At 44.4% G+C, this 21,315-nt stretch overlaps 1 protein-coding gene across 4 annotated transcripts in view; it reads right to left on the reverse strand.

Annotated features, from left to right (window-relative positions):
• LOC141133205 (C-type lectin domain family 4 member G-like) overlaps nucleotides 1-21,315 on the reverse strand; it is a 105,025-nt gene that overhangs the window by 32,590 nt on the left and 51,120 nt on the right. For all 4 annotated transcript variants that reach the window (XM_073622426.1, XM_073622424.1, XM_073622427.1 and 1 more), the window contains 4 exons: nucleotides 17,777-17,815; nucleotides 17,016-17,066; nucleotides 3,773-3,889; nucleotides 3,389-3,430 (listed from right to left, as the gene is read on the reverse strand). In XM_073622426.1, coding sequence (XP_073478527.1) covers nucleotides 3,389-3,430; nucleotides 3,773-3,889; nucleotides 17,016-17,066; nucleotides 17,777-17,815 — 249 coding nt within the window. The remainder of the gene's footprint in view (nucleotides 1-3,388; nucleotides 3,431-3,772; nucleotides 3,890-17,015; nucleotides 17,067-17,776; nucleotides 17,816-21,315) is intronic.

The following is a 21,315-nucleotide window of genomic DNA, read 5'->3' on the forward strand; positions in this document are numbered from 1 at the left end:
GCTGCAGTTATGCGTTTAGTGTTTTGTAAGTGACAGTGATCGATCGATACTGCACTTGGGTGGGCTGGGCGGAGGGACAAAACGCAGGTGCTAGCAGGTATCTGGGCTGATCCCACTAACACTGCGTTTTTGGGAACCCTAAACTGCTGGGGATGCCAGTATAGATCTGATCGGATCAGATATTGATCAGTTCAGATACTATACCACTAAGGGAGGTGTACGGTGCGTGCGTGGGTGTTAGCGCTACTGGAACTAACCTGACGCTGCCTGGGGCTGGTGCTTGCCAGTTCACCAAAACGCTACCAAAAAAACTGTTAGCGATCGCAGGGATCAGGCCTGACTCTGCGAACGCTGCAGTTATGCGTTTAGTGTTTTTTTAAGTGACAGTGATCGATCGATACTGCACTTGGGTGGGCTGGGCTGGGCCAGGCGGAGGGGCAAAACGCAGGTGCTAGCAGGTATCTGGGCTGATCCCGCTAACACTGCATTTTTGGGAATCCTAAACTGCTGGGGACGCTAGTATAGATCTGATCGGATCAGATATTGATGCGTTCAGATACTATACCACTAAGGGAGGTGTACGGTGCGTGCGTGGGTGTTAGCGCTACTGGCACTAACCTGACGCTGCCTGGGGCTGGTGCTTGCCATTTCACCAAAACGCTACCAAAAAAACTGTTAGCGATCGCAGGGATCAGGCCTGACTCTGCGAACGCTGCAGTTATGCGTTTAGTGTTTTGTAAGTGACCGTGATCGATCGATACTGCACTTGGGTGGGCTGGGCCGAGCCGGGCGGAGGGGCAAAACGCAGGTGCTAGCAGGTATCTGGGCTGATCCCGCTAACACTGTGTTTTTGGGAACCCTAAACTGCTGGGGACGCTAGTATAGATCTGATCGGATCAGATATTGATCCGTACAGATACTATACCACTAAGGGAGGCGTATGCTGCGTGCGTGGGTGTTAGCAGTACTGGCGCTAATCTGACGCTGCCTGGGGCGATGCATATCACCGCCGGGCGATCAGGGGGCTAAATCTTTATTCGGTAATAAACGGCGGGTGCCCTGACACTATAAAAAATAAACAAACTGACCAGCGTCACCCGTAACGGTTATACAGTGATCAGTGGTGAAAGGGTTAACTAGGGGGCAATCAAGGGGTTAAAACATTTATTAGGTAGTATATGGGGGTCCCTGTCGCTATAAAACGCTGACGGCGAACCTAAATATTTACGTCCCTAACTAGCGTCACCAGCGACACTAATACAGCGATCAGAAAAATGATCGCTTAGCGACACTGGTGACGGGGGGTGATCAAGGGGTTAAAACTTTATTAGGGGGGGTTAGGGGGGTACCCTAGACCTACAGGGGGCCTAACACTCACTGCCCTGACACTAACTGTCACAAACTGACACCAATACAGTAATCAGAAAAAAAAAAAAAAAAAAAACCTGCTGGTGTCAGTTTGTGACAGGGGGGGGGGGGTGATTGGGGGGGGATCGGGGGGCAATCGGGGGGGGGATCGGGGTGTTTTGTGTGCCTGGCATGTTCTACTGTGTGTGTGTGTGTTGTGCACTCACATTTCAGTCTTCTCTCCTCGGCCCGGAACGGAAAATACCGAGCCGAGGAGAGATGACATCATTTCCTCTGCCTCTGTGTACAATACAGAGACAGGGAAATGATCCCATTGGCTGGGAGCGATCGCGAGGGGGGGGCCACGAATGGATGGCCTCCCCCTCACCTCCGATCGCCGGGGGACATTTGCCGACCGCCGCAGGCACCGGGGGGGGGTCCGATCGGACCCCCCACCCGCGGGCAGGCAAGGACGTACATGTAAGTCCTTTTGCCTGCCCGTGCCATTCTGCCGACGTATATAGTCGTGCGGCGGTCGGCAAGTGGTTAAAGATAATGGAAGCCATAAGCAGGTCAGAAACAAGTTAGAAATAGGAAAACACCTGAAAGAATGCTACATTGCATTGCTTTGGAGTCTGGTGTTCTTGTACACAAATCAGATTTGCATTTTCTACCTCTTTAAGTTATCTTCATATTATATTGATGTAGCACCCTCCTAGTTAGGCTACTAGGTAAATTTAGTTTTTGGCTTCTTCTGTAGTCAGAGGAGCAGTGATTGTTTGGTCTGGTCTGTTCAGGGCTTCACGGGCTGGGAGTTTGATTGCTTCCCCTTGCCTCTAGAAGAAGTTTCTAGAGCTTAGGAAGGGATAATTTAAATGATCAACCTGAATATTAAGCAGGGCCTAGCTAATCTCTGGGGAGGTGTGTCCACATAGTGGCTGGGTGCTGTTAAATAGTCTGGAGCCCTGAGGAGGTTATCTTTACCCTCCTGAGGGAATTGTTGTGTGAGTTGAGGAGGAGAGGACTTCTTTACCTGGAGCCCTTTGGACTGGATGCTTGTCTACTCTGCAAGAGGCTGCTCCTGATTTATTCCAGGATCCTATGAGTAGACCCTCTTTTCCTGCAGTCCCTGCATGGTCCCTAGCTGTGAACCTTCAGGTTCCTGCGAGTAGAGCCTCTTTATCTCTGGTAAAGCGACTTCATGGTCCCCAGCCGAGCACCTGTAGACTGTTCCAGTCTGCCATTACCTGTGCTAAAGCTACTTCATGGTCCCCAGCCATGAGCCTGTAGGCTGTTAAAATCTACCTACACTTGTGTTACTCTTACTGAGTGAGAAGTGTCTTCTGCTATACCTCCCATTTTGGCGTTTTCCATATGACCCTAAGCCCCCTCCTGTTACCAGTTCTACAAGTAAATAAAAAAAAGCATCCCCTAGACTGTTCAATGAGCCGGAGTGAATGAACTGTTGATGTGTGACTGGCTGCCTCTGCACTCTGTTGAGAAAGAACCTATTTAATCTACAGCAGCTCCTATGGGGGTAGCACTACATCAGCTAGTATGACTGCTGAACAGCTGAGATAAGATAAATCACAGAATAAACCATAGGTTTTTATTTGCAGTCAGCCATAGAGATAACAGTGAAGCACCATCACTGTTCAGCGCTTCTAAGCCAGAAACAGGGATTGTCAGTACATGAGCATGCAGCCAAACCTCCAGAGTGCACCGTTAATTAAATTTGTTTTTACCCTGACAAAGTTGCTTTAAGGCATTAAGATCTGCATTATATAATTTTTTTTTGTTTTTTTTTTTCATATTTGCCTAGGTTTTGGCTTAGAATTTTATATAACAGCTCTGTGGTTTGTATATTATTATTATTATACAGGGTTTATATAGCGCCAACAGTTTGCGCAACATGGGGGCAGACAGTACAGTTACAATACAAATCAATACAGGAGGAATCAGAGGGCCCTGCTTGTTAGAGCTTATAATCTAGGAGGGAGGATCAAGTGGACATTGTATATAACACTGTAGTGCTACTTACCATTCTGTTTAATGTCTGACAGTTGATTGGAGATACTGGGATCTAAAATTAAATATATATATTCAAATCAATTAGTTCACACGATGTATTGCTGTATCCATTTTCAGATAAACCTGTTGTTAATATCAAATCACCATTGCACAAATGCAGGTCCATTGCAGTTTGTGATTTTTCACTATATATATTTTGGTAGGAAGATATTACATTTTTTGAGGGACCAATGTACACATTCATTAGTCCATCTAAAGTATATGAGTCAGCTGAGTCATTGTTATTAACTTTATTTAGTAAGTGTGTATATAATCATCCTTCCATATGTACAATAATTACTTAAAGTAGAAGTTCACCCTAAAACTAAAATCTGTAAACAAGAATAATACTCACAATAGATGAACATGATGCTGGCTATAAGTATAACCATCAAGAATATGAGAATGAGGCACATCACTAAGACTAATTTCATCCATCCTGGTCCATGATTCCTTTTACTGATTGGTAAATCTTAGAGACAAAGAGATTAAATGTAGGTATTAGAATTTCACTGACCCAAAATGTGTAACAATCCAAACAGAATCTGATAGAATAGATGAGGATAGATCTCCATCAGCCAAAATCCTCAACATCTCTTCTCTTTACTTACTCCATGCATATCTTCATGTTCCTACTGTGTATATACCAACCTGGAGCAGCAGCTACACACTATGGGCAAAAGTTCATGAACACCTGACCATTACACCTACATGAGCTTATTGGACATCCTATTAGAAAATCATGGGAATTAATATAGAGTTGGCTGCTGTTTGCAACTATAACAGCCTTCACTCTCCTGGCAGGGCTGTCCTCCAAATTTTGAAGTAGGTCTGTGTGCCCATTTAGCTTAAACAGCATTGCCCAACAGCAACAGAACTGATGTTGGACAAGAAGATCTGGCTCGCAAATCGTGTTCCACTTCATCTTAACGATATTCAGAAGGGAAATATAGGTGTTATGGTCAGTTGTCCAAAAACATTTGGCCATGTAGTGTATAATAATGTCAAACCATAATGGGAATTGCACTGCACTATGACCACTTGTGGTGAGCAACCATTACAGGAAGTATAAATACACATCTCTGGCCAACTGCATATAACTGTAATGGCATTACTGATTTGAATAATTCCCCTTTTAGTAGAGTGTTGAAAGGTTGATGAGGCATACTATTGTGGAATACTGGATAAAAATACATGGGAATGTGTAAGAATTAGTCACCCCCGAGAGGCACTTTCTATGCCTTACCAAAAGAATCCGAAGAAACCTCCAGAAGAGGCTGTTTAACTGACAACCTGCGTAAATTTGTAGACAATCAGTTAAGACCGTTGGTTGAGGAATTTCCCTCCCATACCAAGGACACCATCCATCTTCTTCAAATGCTGGATGGCCTCCACGTCGATGGCCAGACCATTTTGGTGGCCATCGACGTCGAGGCACTCTACAGCTCGATCCCGCCATGACAAGGACCTTTGTGCCCTCAGACAGGTGCTTCTTCGACAGATTCACTTTGAACATGTGCAAGTGCATTTTGTGCTGGCAGCCTTAGAGTTTATACTCAAACATAATTTTTTCTCTTTCCTTGATTCCCACTACCTCCAGGTACAGGGCGTAGCTATGGGCACTTTATGTGCTCCATCCTATGCCAACCTGTACTTGGGGGAGTGGGAACGTCATCTTTTTATGGATGAATCAGCATCGATTTATACAAGCCATGCAAATACCATCCTAAAAAAGCTTATAAAAAAGCCAAAAACAAAACACGATCCAAATTACTTTTTTCACACAGAAAAATTGAGACTAATAATCCAACTAGAGTTATCAGTCAGTATACCTCCCAACCAAGACAGATAAGAAACATCTTGCACAAACACTGGCACCTGCTCTATACCGATACCACTTTGGCACCCTTAATTAATGATTGCCCCCTTATCACATTTAAGCAGGCCCCCTCACTACGTGACAAACTAGTACATAGTGAGTTTGTTTACGACGAAAAAGACCAAAATCAAATATTGTTGTACGTACCCATGTGGCCATTGTGGTGATTGAAAATATATGGACACATGAAAGAATATCATCCTGCCTAATGGGGATGACTTTCAATCAAATCACTATGTTACTTGCCGCATGGCAGGGGTAGTATATTTACTGACCTGCGATTGCGGCAGTTTTTACACGGGGAAGACTAAATTCGAATTCTGGCGCCGCATATACCGACAATGGCAATGATATCACCATGTACCAATGCACTATGCCTACCTAAAGGGAGAGAGGGATCTTGTTTCTCAATACTAACCAGTCGACACGTGACAGTGTTGTGATGTCAGAACTCCTCCCAACGTGGCGTTTCTTCCAGGGACCTAACAACGTTCGATTGGACGAAACGCTGCGTTGGGAGGAGTTCTGACATCACGACACTGTCACGTGTCGACTGCAGCCATCTTTGTGGTTGGAAACAAATGCTGCTTATACAGACTGCTGTTTTTTACATACTCGTTTTTATCTGATGAAAGTAGGTGAGTACCCTGGATTTTTCTTTGAATAAATATGACCCTGGTTTTATAATAATACACCATGAGGAGTTCCTTTTTTTATATTTTATGCATGCACCTCTGATTCTTTGGTGGAACTACAAGACCCAGCCATCTGTGATCTCCATTAATGGTTTCGCGATTCTGTGGATTTATCATGCCTGTTTGACCACCTGTGATTAAGTGGTCCATTCTTTTTGGTAAGAGGAAAATGTGGGAAACAACACTGCGCTAACTAAAATAAAAAGGTGAGCAGCTACATACAGTGTGACAAAAACAATAGGAATAATGATAGAAAAATGTAGCGCATAATAGACATACACAAATATCATGATATTGGTGTAAAATGAGAAGTCCATAAACATACAAGAATTTTGAACAAAGTTCAGTGGGTTAAACAAAAGTTCTAATTGCCTAATATGAAAATATGTGATGAATGTCCAACGGTGTATAGATATGCAGGTGGCAACCCAAAAAGGTGAATTTCCAAGTGTGGACAATGGGTGTATAGATCCGTCCTTGGGAGCAACATCAAAGAAAAATACATCCATAGAAGAGTAGTATATGTATGCTCTTACCGGATCTGATGGACTCTGATGTCAGCGACATAGAGTCTAAACGGGCAATGTGCCACACATGGCAGATGTAGGGATGTCCAGATGGTTGGAACCTCAGGAACGGACTCCACAGGGACCTTGGGAGCCGGCCGTTAAACTGGAACTCGAAACTTGGAATCTTGTGGAGAGGGTAACCCAGATGTGCCAGGGCGGGGCGCACGCTCACATCAAAGAGATATGTGGAGAAAAAATCACTTCCACATAGTGCAGGTAAAAAAGGGCGTTTTATTTCTAAAAAAACACTAACAATAAAAGTGATCACAGTTGCCCCTTTTTCCACATATCTCTTTGATGTGAGCGAGCTCCCCGCCCTGGCACATCTGGGTTACCCTCTCCACAAGATTCCAAGTTTCGAGTTCCAGTTTAACGGCCGACTCGCAAGGTCCCTGTGTAGTCCATTCCTGAGGTTCCAACCATCTGGACATCCCTACATCTGCCATGTGTGGCACACTGCCCGTTTAGACTCTATGTCGCTGACATCAAAATCCATCAGATCCTGTAAGAGCATACATATACTACTCTTCTATGGATGTCGTTTTTCTTTGATGTTGCTCCCAAGGACGGATCTATACACCCATTGTCCACACTTGGAAATTCACCTTTTTGGGTTGCCACCTGCATATCTATACACCGTTGGACATTCATCACATATTTTCATATTAGGCAATTAAAACTTTTGTTTAACCCACTGAACTTTGTTCAAAGTTCTTGTATGTTTATGGACTTCTTATTTTACACCAATATCACAATATTTGTGTAAGTCTATTATGCGCTACATTTTTCTATCATTATTCTTTTTGGTAAGAGGCCTGGTGTGTTGATGCTCAGTGGAGGATAAGTCCGTATTCACCTAATATGTATTTCTGTCTACACTGTGGGTGATTCCAGCGTTTTCTCCTGAACAAGGACTTTATTTCAAACACTATGGACTTTTTATTCGTAATACTACATTTATAGCGTTGCATATCATTATATTTTTTATGGTATTTGTATATTGAAATCATATCCCCTCTCAAGCGTCTCTTCTCCAGAGAGAATAAGTTCAGTGCTCGCAACCTTTTCTCATAACTAATATCCTTCAGACTCTTTATTAGCTGCTTTGTTGCCCTTCTTTGTACTCACTACATTTCCAGTACATCCTTCCTGAGGACTGGTGCCCAGAACTGGACAGCATACTCTAGGTGTGGCCGGACCAGAGCGGGTGAATTATCGTTTCATCTCTGGAGTTGACCCCCTTCTTAATGCATGGCAATATTTTGCTTGCTTTGTTAGCAGCAGCTTGGCATTGCATGCCATTGCTGAGCCTATCATCTTACTAGGACCCCCAGGTCCTTTTCCATCCTAGATTCCCCCAGAGGTTCTCCCCCCAGTGTATAGATTGCATTCATATTTTTGCCACCCAAATGCATTATTTTACATTTTTCTACATTGAACCTCATTTGCCATGTAGTTGCCCACCCCATTAATTTGTTCAGATCTTTTTGCAATGTTTCCACATCCTGCGGAGAAGTTATTGCCCTGCTTAGCTTAGTGACGTCCGCAAATGCAGAGATTGAACTGTTTACCCCATCCTCCAGGTCGTTTATGAACAAATTAAACAGGATTGGTCCCAGCATAGAACCCTGGGGGACCCAACTACCCACCCCTGACCATTCCGAGTACTCCCCATTTATCACCACCCTCTGAACTTGCCCTTGTAGCTAGTTTTCAATCCATGCACTCACCCTATGGTCCATGCCAACGGATCTTATTTTGTACAGTAAACGTTTATGGGGAACTGTGTCAAATGCTTTTGCAAAATCCAGATACACTACGCCTATGGGCCTTCCTTTATCTAGATAGCAACTCACCTCCTCATAGAAGGTTAATTGATTGGTTTGGCAAGAACGATTCTTCATGAATCCATGCGGATTACTGCTAGTTAATAAAATCTTGTATATAGTCCCTTATCATCTCCTCCAAGAGCTTGCATACTATTGATGTTAGGCTAACTGGTCTGTAATTCCCAGGGATTTATTTTGGGCCCTTTTTAAATAGTGGTGCTACATTGGCTTTTCTCCAATCACCTGGTACCATTCCAGTCAGTAGACTGTCAGTAAAAATTAGGAACACTGATCTGGCAATTACTTGACTGAGTTCCCTAAGTACCCTCGGATGCAAGCCATCTGGTCCCAGTGATTTATTAATGTTAAGTTTCCCAAGTCTAATTTTCATTCTGTCCTCTTCTATCCATGGAGGTGCTTCCTGTGATGTGTCATAAGGATAAACACTGCAATTTTGGTTACTGAAGCCCCCCCGATTCCCTCGTGAAGACTGAGGAGAAGAATAAATTCAATACCTCAGCAATCTCCCCATCCTTTGTAACCAGATGTCCTTCCTCATTCTTTATGGGGCCTATGTGGTCTGTCCTCCCTTTTTAACTGTTTACATACTTAAAGAATTTCTTGGGATTTCTTTCGCTCTCCTCTGCTATGTGTCTTTTGTGTTCTATCTTAGCCGCCCTAATTGTACCCTTACATTTCTTGTTGCATTCTTTATAAAGTTTGAATGCTGATGATGATCTCTCAACCTTGTATTTTTTTAAGGCCTTCTCCTTTGCTTTTATATGCATTTTTACTTTGGAATTAAGCCATCCAGGACTTTTGTTTGCTCTTTTAAATTTATTACCCAATTGGATGCATTGGCTAATGCCCTTATTTAACCACTTCACCCCCAGAAGATTTGGCTGCTCAATGACAGGAGCACTTTTTGCAATATGACACTGCGTCGCTTTAACTGACAATTGTGCGGTCGTGCAACGCCGTACCCAAACAAAATTGACGTCTTTTTTATCCCACAAATAGAGCTTTCTTTTGGTGGTATTTGATCATCTCTGCAGTTTTTATTTTTGCGATATACACAAAAAAAGAGCGACAATTTAAAAAAAACATAATATTTTGTACTTTTTGTTATAATAAATATCCCCAATTTTTTTTAAAAAAAATGCTAATTTTTTTCAGTTTAGGCCGATATGTATTCTTCTACATATTTTTGGTAATAAAAATCGCAATAAGGGTATATTGACTGGTTTGCGCAAAAGTTATAGCGTCTACAAAATAGGGGATAGATTTATGGCATTTTTATAATTTTTTTTTTTTTTTACTAGTAATGGAGGCGATCTGCGATTTTCATCATGACTGCGACATTATGGCGGACACATCAGACACTTTTGACACATTTTTGGGACGATTGACAATTATACAGCGATCAGTGCTATAAAAATGCACTGATACTGTATAAATGTCACTGGCAGGGAAGGGGTTAACACTAGGGGGTGAGCAAGGGATTCCCTGACTGTGTGTTCTAACTGTAGGGGGAGGGGACTGACTATAGGAGATGACAGATTGTGGTTCCTAGCTATTAGAAACTCACGATCTGCACCTCCTCTCAGAACAGAACAGGGATTTGTGTGTTTACACACACACACGTCCCTGTTCTGCCTCTCGTGCCTGCGATCGCTCTTAGCCAGCGGTCATCGTGACCGCCAGTCATGAGCATCAGCATCCCTGCAGTGCAGCGGGTGCCTCCGGCGGTGCGTGCGCGCCTGCTACCCCGCTTGAAGGAGCCGACGTACAGCTACGACGGCTCGCGGGATAGTGCCGACCTGTCGCTGTATAATGACTGGTCGGCAAGTGGTTAATATGCTCTTAAAGCAAACCCATCTCTCCTCCGTGTTCTTTGTTCCTAAGATTTTATCCCAATTCATGCCTTCTACAACTAGCTTCCTGACACTAATACTCAACAAGACAATACACAGGTACTCAACAAGACAATACACAGGTACTCGCTGACCAACGTGCACTCGCTGACCAAAGTGCACTCGCTGACCAAAGTGCACTCGCAGACCAACGTGCAGTCGCAGACCAACGTGCACTCGCAGACCAACGTGCAGTCGCAGACCAACGTGCACTCGCAGACCAACGTGCAGTCGCAGACCAACGTGCACTCGCAGACCAACGTGCACTCGCAGACCAACGTGCACTCGCAGACCAACGTGCACTCGCAGACCAACGTGCATTCGCTGACCAACGTGCACTTGCTGACCAACGTGCACTCGCTAACCCACACACTACACAAGTACTAACGATCCACACACACTACTCAGACAACACTCAGGTACTCACAATACAAAGGTACTACCTGACACTAATACTCAATACAGCCCATGTGCACTCGCAGCACTCATGTACTTACAATAGACAGGTACTTGACCCCTGTTACAACCTCTTTTTTTCAACTCTGGCTTTTTAACCCACCACTTAGTCCAGTTCCACTAACTCTGGTTTTTTAACTCACCACTTAGTCCAGTTCCACTTGATCTAAGTTCCAGCAAGCTCAAAGATGAGCTGTATATGCTGTCTGTGGTTGGAATGACCAGCTCTTATTCCTCAGACTTACCCTACGTGGATTATTTTACTATGTGGGTAGTCAACACATATGGTTGAACACAAATAAGTATATATATATTCAGGGCTTTTTTTCAGGGGGAACTTGGTGGAACTCAGTTCCACCACCTCTGGCTCAGACCCTTTGGTGCCTGCTCACCACAATCACTTGTAAACACAGAAGTCTGGTTTCTGTGTTTACAAGTGACAGCTCTGCACTCTGTGTGTAACCCCCCTGAACTCTGCACTCTGTATGTAATGCAATCCTGAAATGTAATGCCCCTTTAAGACCCTTCTACTGTTTGTGAAATATGACCACACCCACTATTTGATGTGATTTGGAGGGTGTGTGTGTGTGGGGGGGGGGGGTTTGGGGGGTCGTGGTTGAGTTCCAGCACCTATTGTTTGAGAAAAAAAAAGCCCTGTATATATTTGTTGTATTCCTTGCAATTGTTATAATACTGATACTAATTATTGTATACTAAACTGTACTATTTGCACATTTTCTCTGTTGTAGAAAATCTGTACCCATCTGAACCAAATTAACCTCTGAAGAAGGACATTTTAGTCCGTAACATGTAAGGTGTAATCTGTATGGATCATCACTAGTCCGTCTTGTACCAGCACAGTGGTTTGCTCATACAATTGTACAATTGGGTATCAAACATTGTTTTTATGTATTGATTTACATGCCTACTATTGTTATACAAAATAAAAATAAATGTAATCCTTTTATACTCAATTTTTTGGTCTGTCTAGAATAGACCCGTAGGGGTTCCAACCGTGCCTTTCGGCACCAGGTTTTCTTTCTTTGTTCTAAATTCTGGGTCCGACAGACCAAATTTTTGTCCACACACATTCCAATCCCTCCCTTTCCTTGTTAAAGGTTAAAAGCTATGTTAAGTTTTTGGCTATGTCCTTGTCACACTCAATTTCTGGCTGTGTAGTGAGCGTACATCTCTCTAAAGCTAACCACATGTTACAATCTGATTATATAATCTCCTTTAGACCTACCAACATCTATGCAGTGCAAGTGCCTACCTGATTGCATACAAATTGATTGGATAGATTAGGTAGAAACTCATATTACATTGTTTTGGTGAATCTAAAGTTGAATGTGCAAAGATTGTATAATCAGATTGTAACATGTAATAAAACGCTATTTTGTAAAATGAAGACAGGTTATACCCTTGGTCATGTTAGGTTGTCATTGAGGCAGGAAGTAAAATAAAATACCCCCAGAGAAGGCAGTAATGACAGATTCCAACCCTTCCCTACGCCATCCAAAGCTAAAAAAAAAAAAAAATGCATGGGAATTAGGAGATAAAATGTAATCTAAGGCCATTTTTCTTCATCTTTAGCAATGCTTATTACTAAATAATGGGTGTTTATCTTTACCTGTTTTTCTGCAGCCAGCATTCTTACTATATCAGGTAAAAAACTCACTCCCAATCAAGGCAGTAGTTCCTATAAAATGGAAGAAATTCCATCACTTCTAATGCCACTACAACTGCAAGGGTGTGCACTAGAGGTTGAACAATCCCAGAGATATCAGTGTCTCTCTTTCCTCTCCTTTTACCCTGTGTTTTTTATATTTGTAGTCAGGTGCTTGGCTAAGAATGGAGAGTGAAAAACACTGGCTGCAGCAGCTCTCTGTAGCTGCTGTCCTGCGGTGCTGAACTGGTTAACAGCTATATATGAAGGAGGAGGGAGCTGCTGAGCACGGAAAGAGTCAGGCAGCACTGCACTGTGAGAACTGTAGTACAGTGGAGAGAGGTTCTGCAGTAATCAAGAGCTTTTGAACTGCATTTCACAGAGGGAGACTGCAAGGAGGAAGTAAAAGAGCTGCATATTCTCAGACTGCAGAGGACACAGCTTCCTATTTCCATGAGGGAGACTGAAGAGTGCACATAGCTGTCCAGTGCACACCACCACTGCTGCATAACAGTGGCCTCAAATGGTTGAGCTAGGGAGTGCCGACAGCTAGAGTCACTTGGGTGGAGAGCAAAGAGTGGACTGGTCACTGTGTGTAACCGGATAGTGAGCTGCAATATCACTGTGACTGGTGAGCTGTTGCTGTGGGGATTTACTATCTGCTGCTAGAGAGAGTGAGCCCTTTAGGAACAGATCATGCAGCCATCTAATAGTTTTATTGCTGCCTGCAGGCTTGACTGGGACTAGTCTCATGTGCACCAACGGTGCTACTGGGACCCCAGCACTATCCAGTTGAAGAGTTAGGACTAAAGACTGTCCCTTTACACTTGCTACACAGAGACCTCCTCCCTTTGCCTTTGCTAAGAGGTAGGCATGTCCAAAGTCCGCCCTGGATTCCGGTTTTGAATAGCCCGTCTGGTTATCTGGACATATATATCTTTTATGGCCCCCAACGATCCCCCAGCGCCGGGGCCACAAAAGATATAAATGCCGGCTGCCTTGGAGGGGACAGGGAGGAGGCAGGACGAGGGCCGTACACACAGGAGTATTTCCTGTTCACACGCCAGCCTCTGTTATAGGAAGTCCTGTCTCCGGCGCTGCCATTGGATGACTGTCCTGTTCATCAAAGGAGGCGGGACTTTCTATTAAAGAGGCCGCCGAGAAAACAGGAGTTTCTCCTGTATGTAATCTTTTGGCGCTCGTCCCGCCCCCCTCCCTGTTCCCTCCGAGGCTGCAGATGGATAGGCAAACCTTCAGGCTGCACTGATGGCAATGGTGAGTCTGCATTCCTGGCAATGGTGGGTGCTGCATTTCTGGCAATGGGGGTGCTGCATTCCTGGCAATGGGGGTGCTGCACTGATGTAAATGGGGGTGCTGCACTGATGGCAATGGTGGGGCTGCATTCATGGTAATGGTGGGACTCCATTCATAGCAATGGTGGTGCTGCATTCATGGCACTAGTGAGGCTGCAGATGGACACTGACCCTTATTTTTCTTCACAGTTCTTTATTTAAAATTTACGTTTTTTTTCCTGAAGCTTCCCTCTTAAAGTGAAGGTGAGTGTTATAGGCCAATAAATACGGTATATCCAAATAACATGCCCAAGCTCATCTTTTTACTCACACACAGCCACAAAGGCAAGAGAATTCTTGTTGGGTAGTGTATTAGTGCTCAAACGAACACACTTAGACTGAATGTTAATGGTTCAAAGAATGTCAGGCAAAATGGTCGGCCCTCACGCATGTCCACTTCATCAAATCTGGCCCTCTTTGAAAAATGTTTGGACACCCCTGCTTTAAGGGGACATTGCACCATATCCTAGTCATTCTCCTAGAGTGCACCCCAGACTGATTACAGTATTATTATGCGCATGGCAGTTAATGCTTATATGCACTGTTTATTGTTTACTTTGCTATTTCATAAATTAATCCCAGTTTAGTGGTACAGAATTCAATTCAAAGTTACTTTGGCATATTGATTGCATTGTCTAGCAGACTGTGTTCAAATCTATCCTGTGTGTTTGCTTATTTATACTCATACCATCATTTATCCTAAACTATACTGATACATTGACTTAATTTACCACTAAATGGTCTTCTGTCTGTTTTCTGGTACTAATTTACAGCCAAATTAACCACCTCAATACCGGGCACTTTCACCCCCATCCTGCCCAAGCCATTTTTCAGCTTTCAGCGCTGTCACACTTTGAATGACAATTGCGCGGTCATGCAACACTGTACCCAAATGAAATTGTTATAATTTTTTTCCCCCACAAATAGAACTTTCTTTTGGTGGTATTTGATCACCTCTGCGTTTTTTATTTTTTGCGCTATAAACAAAAGAAGAGTGACAAGTTCGAAATAAACACAATATTTTTTACTTTTTGCTATAATAAATATCCAATTTTTTTTTTTAAACAAAATTTTTCCTCCATTTAGGCCAATATGTATTCTTCGACATATTTCTGGTAAAAAAAAAAAAAAAAAACGCAATAAGCGTATCATGGTTTGCGCAAAAGTTATAGGGTGTCTACAAAATAGGGGATAGATTTATAGCATTTTTATTATTATTATTTTTTTACTAGTAATGGCGGCGATCTGCGATTTTTATCATGACTGCAATATTGCGGCGGACATATCGGACACTTTTGACACATTTTTGGGATCATTCACATTTATACAGCGATCAGTGCTATAAAAATGCACTGATTACTGTATAAATGCCACTGGCAGGGAAGGAGTTAACACTAGGGGGAGATCGAGGGGTTAATTATGTTTCCTAGGGAGTGATTCTAACTGTAGGGGGAGGGGACTCACAAGGGGAGGAGCCTGATCGGTGTTCCTCTGTACTGAGAACACACATCGGTCTCCTCTCCCCTGACAGGACTTGGATCTGTGTGTTTACACACACAGATCCACGGTCCTGCTCGGTTACCGGGCAATCGCGGGTGCCCGGCAGACATCGCGGTCACCGGGCACGCGCATCGGGTGCCCCGTGACATGCGCGCCCCCTGGTGGGCCGGGAAGGTGAGGGTGTCATGTGACGCCCTCCCGTCATATGACAGCCGACGCGCGGCAAGCAGTTATAGGTATCTGTGGTCATGTTTCTATAAGTGCTTGCGATGACATTCACTCAACCAGGTGTGTCAGTGGGGCTGAGGGTATTCTTGGAGTTGAGGCGCAGAACAGAGAACCCGAATTACCAAGTGGCTCCTGCGGGGGTAAAGCCTCAAGGTTTTTCACCTTAATGAAGTCATGCATTCTATGCATTTAGGTTAAAAACCCTTCTGTGCTGCAGCTCCCCCCAAACGCCCTCCCCCCTTTTTTCTTACCTGAGCCTGAACCGATCTAGCGATGGACATGAGCACAGTGGCTCCAGCCGCTGTTTCTCTCCTCATTGGACAGATTGACAGCAGCAGGAGCCATTGGCTCCCATTGCTGTCAATCAAATTCAGTGACATGGGAGCCGGGGGGCAGGGCAGAGTCCTGCTGTCTGTGTCAATGAACGCAGCAGCCGGACTCGGGAGCGAGCCTGCATGAATGCCCCTAGGGAAATCGGCTTTTTGTGGGGGCACCCGATGAAGAGGAGGGGCCTGGAGCACCGGCAAGGCACACTAGAAGAAAAGGATCAGGGCTGCTCTGTGCAAAACTATTGCACAGAGCAGGTAAGTATAGGCATGTTTGTTATTTTTGTTAAAAAAAAAAAAAAAATGAGGGTTTACAACCCCTTTAAATTGACACTTAATTCTGGTATAAAAAGAAATTCTATTCAAGTAAATATTCTTAACTCAAGAAAGTACCATCTATTGCTCTCAGCCTCCTCCAAATTCTTTTCTTTGTGTTCTTGTTAGACAGTGGCTATATTTATTCCCCATAGTCCTACTGTATGTGAGAACGTGGCCACCGTCTCTTGCTTGCAAGATGGACTATGGGACTTGCAGTATGCATAGAGCAGTGTACATGATTGCAACTAATGAGTACTATTCCTTCTAAACAAACCGCAGTGATGCCGTGTACACGCGACCAAACTTTTCAACAGCAAAGGTCCGACGGAACGAATCGATCGTGTGTGGGCTTCATCGGACCTTTGCTGTCGAAAAATCAGACGGACTTTAGAAATAGAACATGTTTCAAATCTTTCCGACGGACTCGAGTCCGGTCGAAAAATCTGTTCGTCTGTATGCTAGTCCGACGGACGAAAAACGACGCAAGGGCAGCTATTGGCTACTGGCTATGAACTTCCTTATTCTAGTCCGGTCGTACGTCATCACATTCGAATCAGTCGGACTTTGATGTGATCGTGTGTAGGCAAGTTCGTTGCGTCGGAACTCTGTCGGAACTCCGTTGAAAGTCCGTCAAAAAGTCCTTCGGAGTTCAGTCCGTCGAAGGTCCACTCGTGTGTACACGGCATAAGAGTAAAAGGGAGAGGTTCATCAGCTCACAGAGGACGTTACAAGGATTCAGAAAAACACAGTAAGAAATTATTTAATGAAAAATAGATTACAGGGCCATAAAGTAGTGGATGTTTATGGATTATGGTTGTAGCAAGAATATTGCTTAGTGTAAATTTAAGATTTATGCTAGTGTCTTACCTGGCAAGTCCTTAAATGCTGCATTTACAGCTGGAGATGAGAAATCAAGCCCTAAAAAAAGAGTAAAGAAAGCTGTATTAATGATGCATATGTACTGAATATCTAATACAATACGTCAAAGCCATCTCCTTGAATTTATCTATACACAATGGACCTCATTTGTCTTATCTAAGTCATCACACCTGCTCTGCAACATTTCACAAAGAATGTTGCACTGTGGCATCAGTCTCTGGTGGGTCTAACCACAAATAGAAGAAGTAAAACTCAAAGGAACTTCCCATAGATAGAAAGATGGTTTTGCAGACACTCCTGTCCACCTGGTCTTGGGTGGAAGTTCGAAGTTAGGTGTTATAACTGACCAAAACAGTTTTTCATGAATGTTTGCTCTTATTTCTCCAAGACAAGACTGGTTTCAAGAGGGTGCCTGCTGATAAACATACACATCCAGCTGTAAGAATCATGCATGTTTATGAAAAGATCTTTCGTAAGAGATCCTTAAATGAACATGGTTTGGATGGAACATGAACATGGATTGTAAATGAACAACATAGATAATTCTTATTTCAGAAACCATGGTAAATGAGAACCTAATTATTTATGAAGCAAAAGTTTGATTTAAGAAATGTGTGCTTCAACCTGTCAACAGCCATGCAAAACGTGAGTTGGAGATACCCTCTGGCCTGTACAGATACACCTTTCTCAGTGAATTCCTTACTTTGTCCATTTCTTTTCTACTACAGAAATCCAGGTCAAGTACTTACCTATACGAGGTGGCTGAAATGATAGTCCTGCGCTTTTGCCTAATGAAAAACCATCAGAAAGTCAGTAATATATACACAGATTAAAGCGTATTTAAAACAAAAATATAATACATTGCAGCTTGTCAGGCTGTAGATATGGTGTCTGCATTAGTTCTTTTTTTCCAGGTTTCTGTTCTCTTGTTTTCACCTGGTGATCCTAGTAACAGACTTCCTGTAATCATGCCCAATCACCATACTGTATCTGACTGTGGAGGAGCACCGTTGTCACATTCCACTTTTCATTTTTACCATAACATATAGTCGGTGGGGGTGTTCTCTAGCCCACAGAGACAGATAAAAATAATGCTAACAGATAGCAGTGCAGAGCGGACAAAGGGCACAGGAAGTTAAAAACTTAATAGATTTCTGGTAGGTTCAACATGAGTTTTCTCAATTTTGGAACAGATATAATAAAACACCTCCAATGATATATTTAACAGAACAAAAGGGAGCAAATAAGAGAAGTCCATTAGGGTTTACATACACTTTAACCTCTTGGCGGCCGCGCTATAGCCCGAAAGACAGCTACAGCGTAGGCTTAAAATGCCCGGAGGACATCCATGGACGTCCTTGGGACTCGGCTGATCACAGAACAGAGTAAAGTGCGATCACGGCCCTTTACGACATGATCAGCTGTGAGCCAATGACAGCTGATCATATGATGTAAACCGAAGACGGTCATCAGCTTTTTTTCCTCTCACGCTGACAGTGAGGAGAAAAAATAAAGATGATTACCGGCTTTTGTAAGAGGGACATCGATCCCACAGTGTAACCACCAGTGCTGCTAATTAGTGCCCACCAGTGCCCACCATTGCCACCTACCAGTGCCCATCAGTTCCACCTATCAGTGCCCACCAGTGCCCACCATTGCCACCTACCAGTGCCCATCAGTTCCACCTATCAGTGCCCACCAGTGCCCTTTAGTGCTGCCCAGTGGCGGCTGGTGCTCAAAATTTTTTTTGGGGGGCGGCAAAAATTAAAAAATAAAATCATCAATTGCAACCACTGTGCCATCAAACGCTGCCACTGTACCCATCAAATGCTTCCACTGTGCCCATCAAACGCTGCCACTGTGCCATCAAACGCTGCCACTGTGCCATCAATTGCAGCCACTGTGCCCATTACACGCTGCCACTGTGCCATCAAATGCTGCCACTGTGCCCATCAAACGCTGCCACTGTGCCCATCAAACGCTGCCACTGTGCCATTAAACGCTGCCACTGTGCCCATTAAATGCTGCCACTGTGCCCATTAAACGCTGCCACTGTGCCCATTACACGCTGCCACTGTGCCCATCAAACGCAGCCACTGAGCCCATCAAACGCAGCCACTGTGCCCATCAAACGCTGCCATTGTGCCCATCAAACACTGCCACTGTGCCATCAAACGCTGCCACTGTACCCTCAAATGCTGCCACTGTGCCAAATGCTGCCACTGTGCCCATAAAACGCTGCCACTGTGCCAAACGCTGCCACTGTGCCATCAAATGCTGCCACTGAGCCCATCAAATGCTGCCACTGTGTCCATCAAACACAGCCACTGTGCCCATCAAACGCTGCCACTGTGCCCATCAAACGCTGCCACTGTGCCATCAAACGCTGCCACTGTGCTATCAAGCGCTGCCACTGTACCCTCAAATGCTGCCACTGTGCCAAACGCTGCCACTGTGCCCATCAAACGCTGCCACTGTGCCATCAAACGCTGCCACTGTGCCCATTAAATGCTGCCACTGTGCCCATTAAACGCTGCCACTGTGCCCATTACACGCTGCCACTGTGCCATCAAATGCTGCCACTGAGCCCATCAAACGCAGCCACTGTGCCCATCAAATGCTGCCATTGTGCCCATCAAACACTGCCACTGTGCCATCAAACGCTGCCACTGTACCCTCAAATGCTGCCACTGTGCCAAATGCTGCCACTGTGCCCATAAAACGCTGCCACTGTGCCAAACGCTGCCACTGTGCCATCAAATGCTGCCACTGAGCCCATCAAATGCTGCCACTGTGTCCATCAAACACAGCCACTGTGCCCATCAAACGCTGCCACTGTGTCCATCAAACGCTGCCACTGTGCCCATCAAACGCTGCCACTGTGCCATCAAACGCTGCCACTGTGCTATCAAGCGCTGCCACTGTACCCTCAAATGCTGCCACTGTGCCAAACGCTGCCACTGTGCCCATCAAACACTGCCAATGTGCCAAACTCTGACAGTTTGCCCATCATATGCTGCCAGTGTGCCCATCAAATGCTTCCAGTGTGCCCATCATATGCTGCCAGTGTGCCCTTAAATGCCCCCAGTGTGACCTGGCACTAACCCTGTCTTGGTGGGGCAGTGGGTGACGACGACAAGCAGGGTCCTCCATGCGTCTCCTGCCGTCTTCATCTCCCATCCTCTTCTCCTGATAGGCATCCAATAGTGGTGCCTGTCGTTTCAGCCAATCAGGTGACAGCTAACAGACCCAAGCACCTGATTGGCGGAGAGGAGGTTTAGTGTTAGGAAAGCGAATAGTCATTCGCTTTTCTAACACAGCTGAGCACCCACGCTGGGCGCTCGCAGGTCACTTTTTTTGATGCCTATTAGAGCCTATGGCTCTAATCAGGTGCTTCAAAAACACCCCCGCCGCTGTAATTAAGGCTCAAAGGGTCCAGGCGCCTGAATAGGGGGTGGCAGCGGGGGCCATAGATAGATTCATGCAATGCATGAATCTATCTATTGGTGAGAGAGGGGATGGCAGGAGAGAGGGGGCGGCGCCCGTGCTCCCTTAATGCACGGGCCGCCACTGGTGCCACCTATCAGTACCCATCAGTGCCACATATCAGTGCAGCCTCATCAGTGCCCACCAGTGCTGCCTCATCAGTGCCACCTATCAGTGCCCATCAGTGCTGCCCTTTCAGTGCCCATTAGTTCAGCCTCATCAGCGCATATAAATGAAGGAGAAATATTACCTGTTTGGAAAATTTTATAACAAACTATGAAAACTATGGGGTTTTTTTTCGAAATTTCAGTTTTTCTGTTTGTTTAGCAAAAAAAAAAAACAAAACCCAGCAGTAATTAAATACCAACAAAAGAAAGCTCTATTTGTGTGAAAAAAAATTATAAAAAATGTGTATGGGTACAGTTCAGCATGACCGTGCGTTTGTCTTTCAAAGTGTGTGACAGCACTGAAAGCTGAAAATTGGCCTGGGCAGGAAGGGGGCATATATGCCCAGTAAGCAAGTGGTTAAAGCGGAACTTCAGTCATTTTTCATCTTTCCATCTATTAAATCTTCTGCTCTTGTTGTTTTAACTTTGGATAGTAAAATATTCTTTTTCTGACAGTAAATACCTTATACAACCCACTTCCCATTTCTTGTCTGGTAAAAAAGCCTAGGCTTATGACATCTTGCATAGCCCTCTCTCTGACTCTTGTGAGAGTTTGCCAGGAAGGGAGGGAGAATGATTTATAAGAGGGCCAATGAGAGCTGCAGAGTTGGAGATGTGCCTCTGTGTGCCTGTGT

Source organism: Aquarana catesbeiana, linkage group LG03, assembly GCF_042186555.1.
Source record: "Aquarana catesbeiana isolate 2022-GZ linkage group LG03, ASM4218655v1, whole genome shotgun sequence".
Classification (NCBI taxonomy): Eukaryota; Metazoa; Chordata; class Amphibia; order Anura; family Ranidae; genus Aquarana; species Aquarana catesbeiana.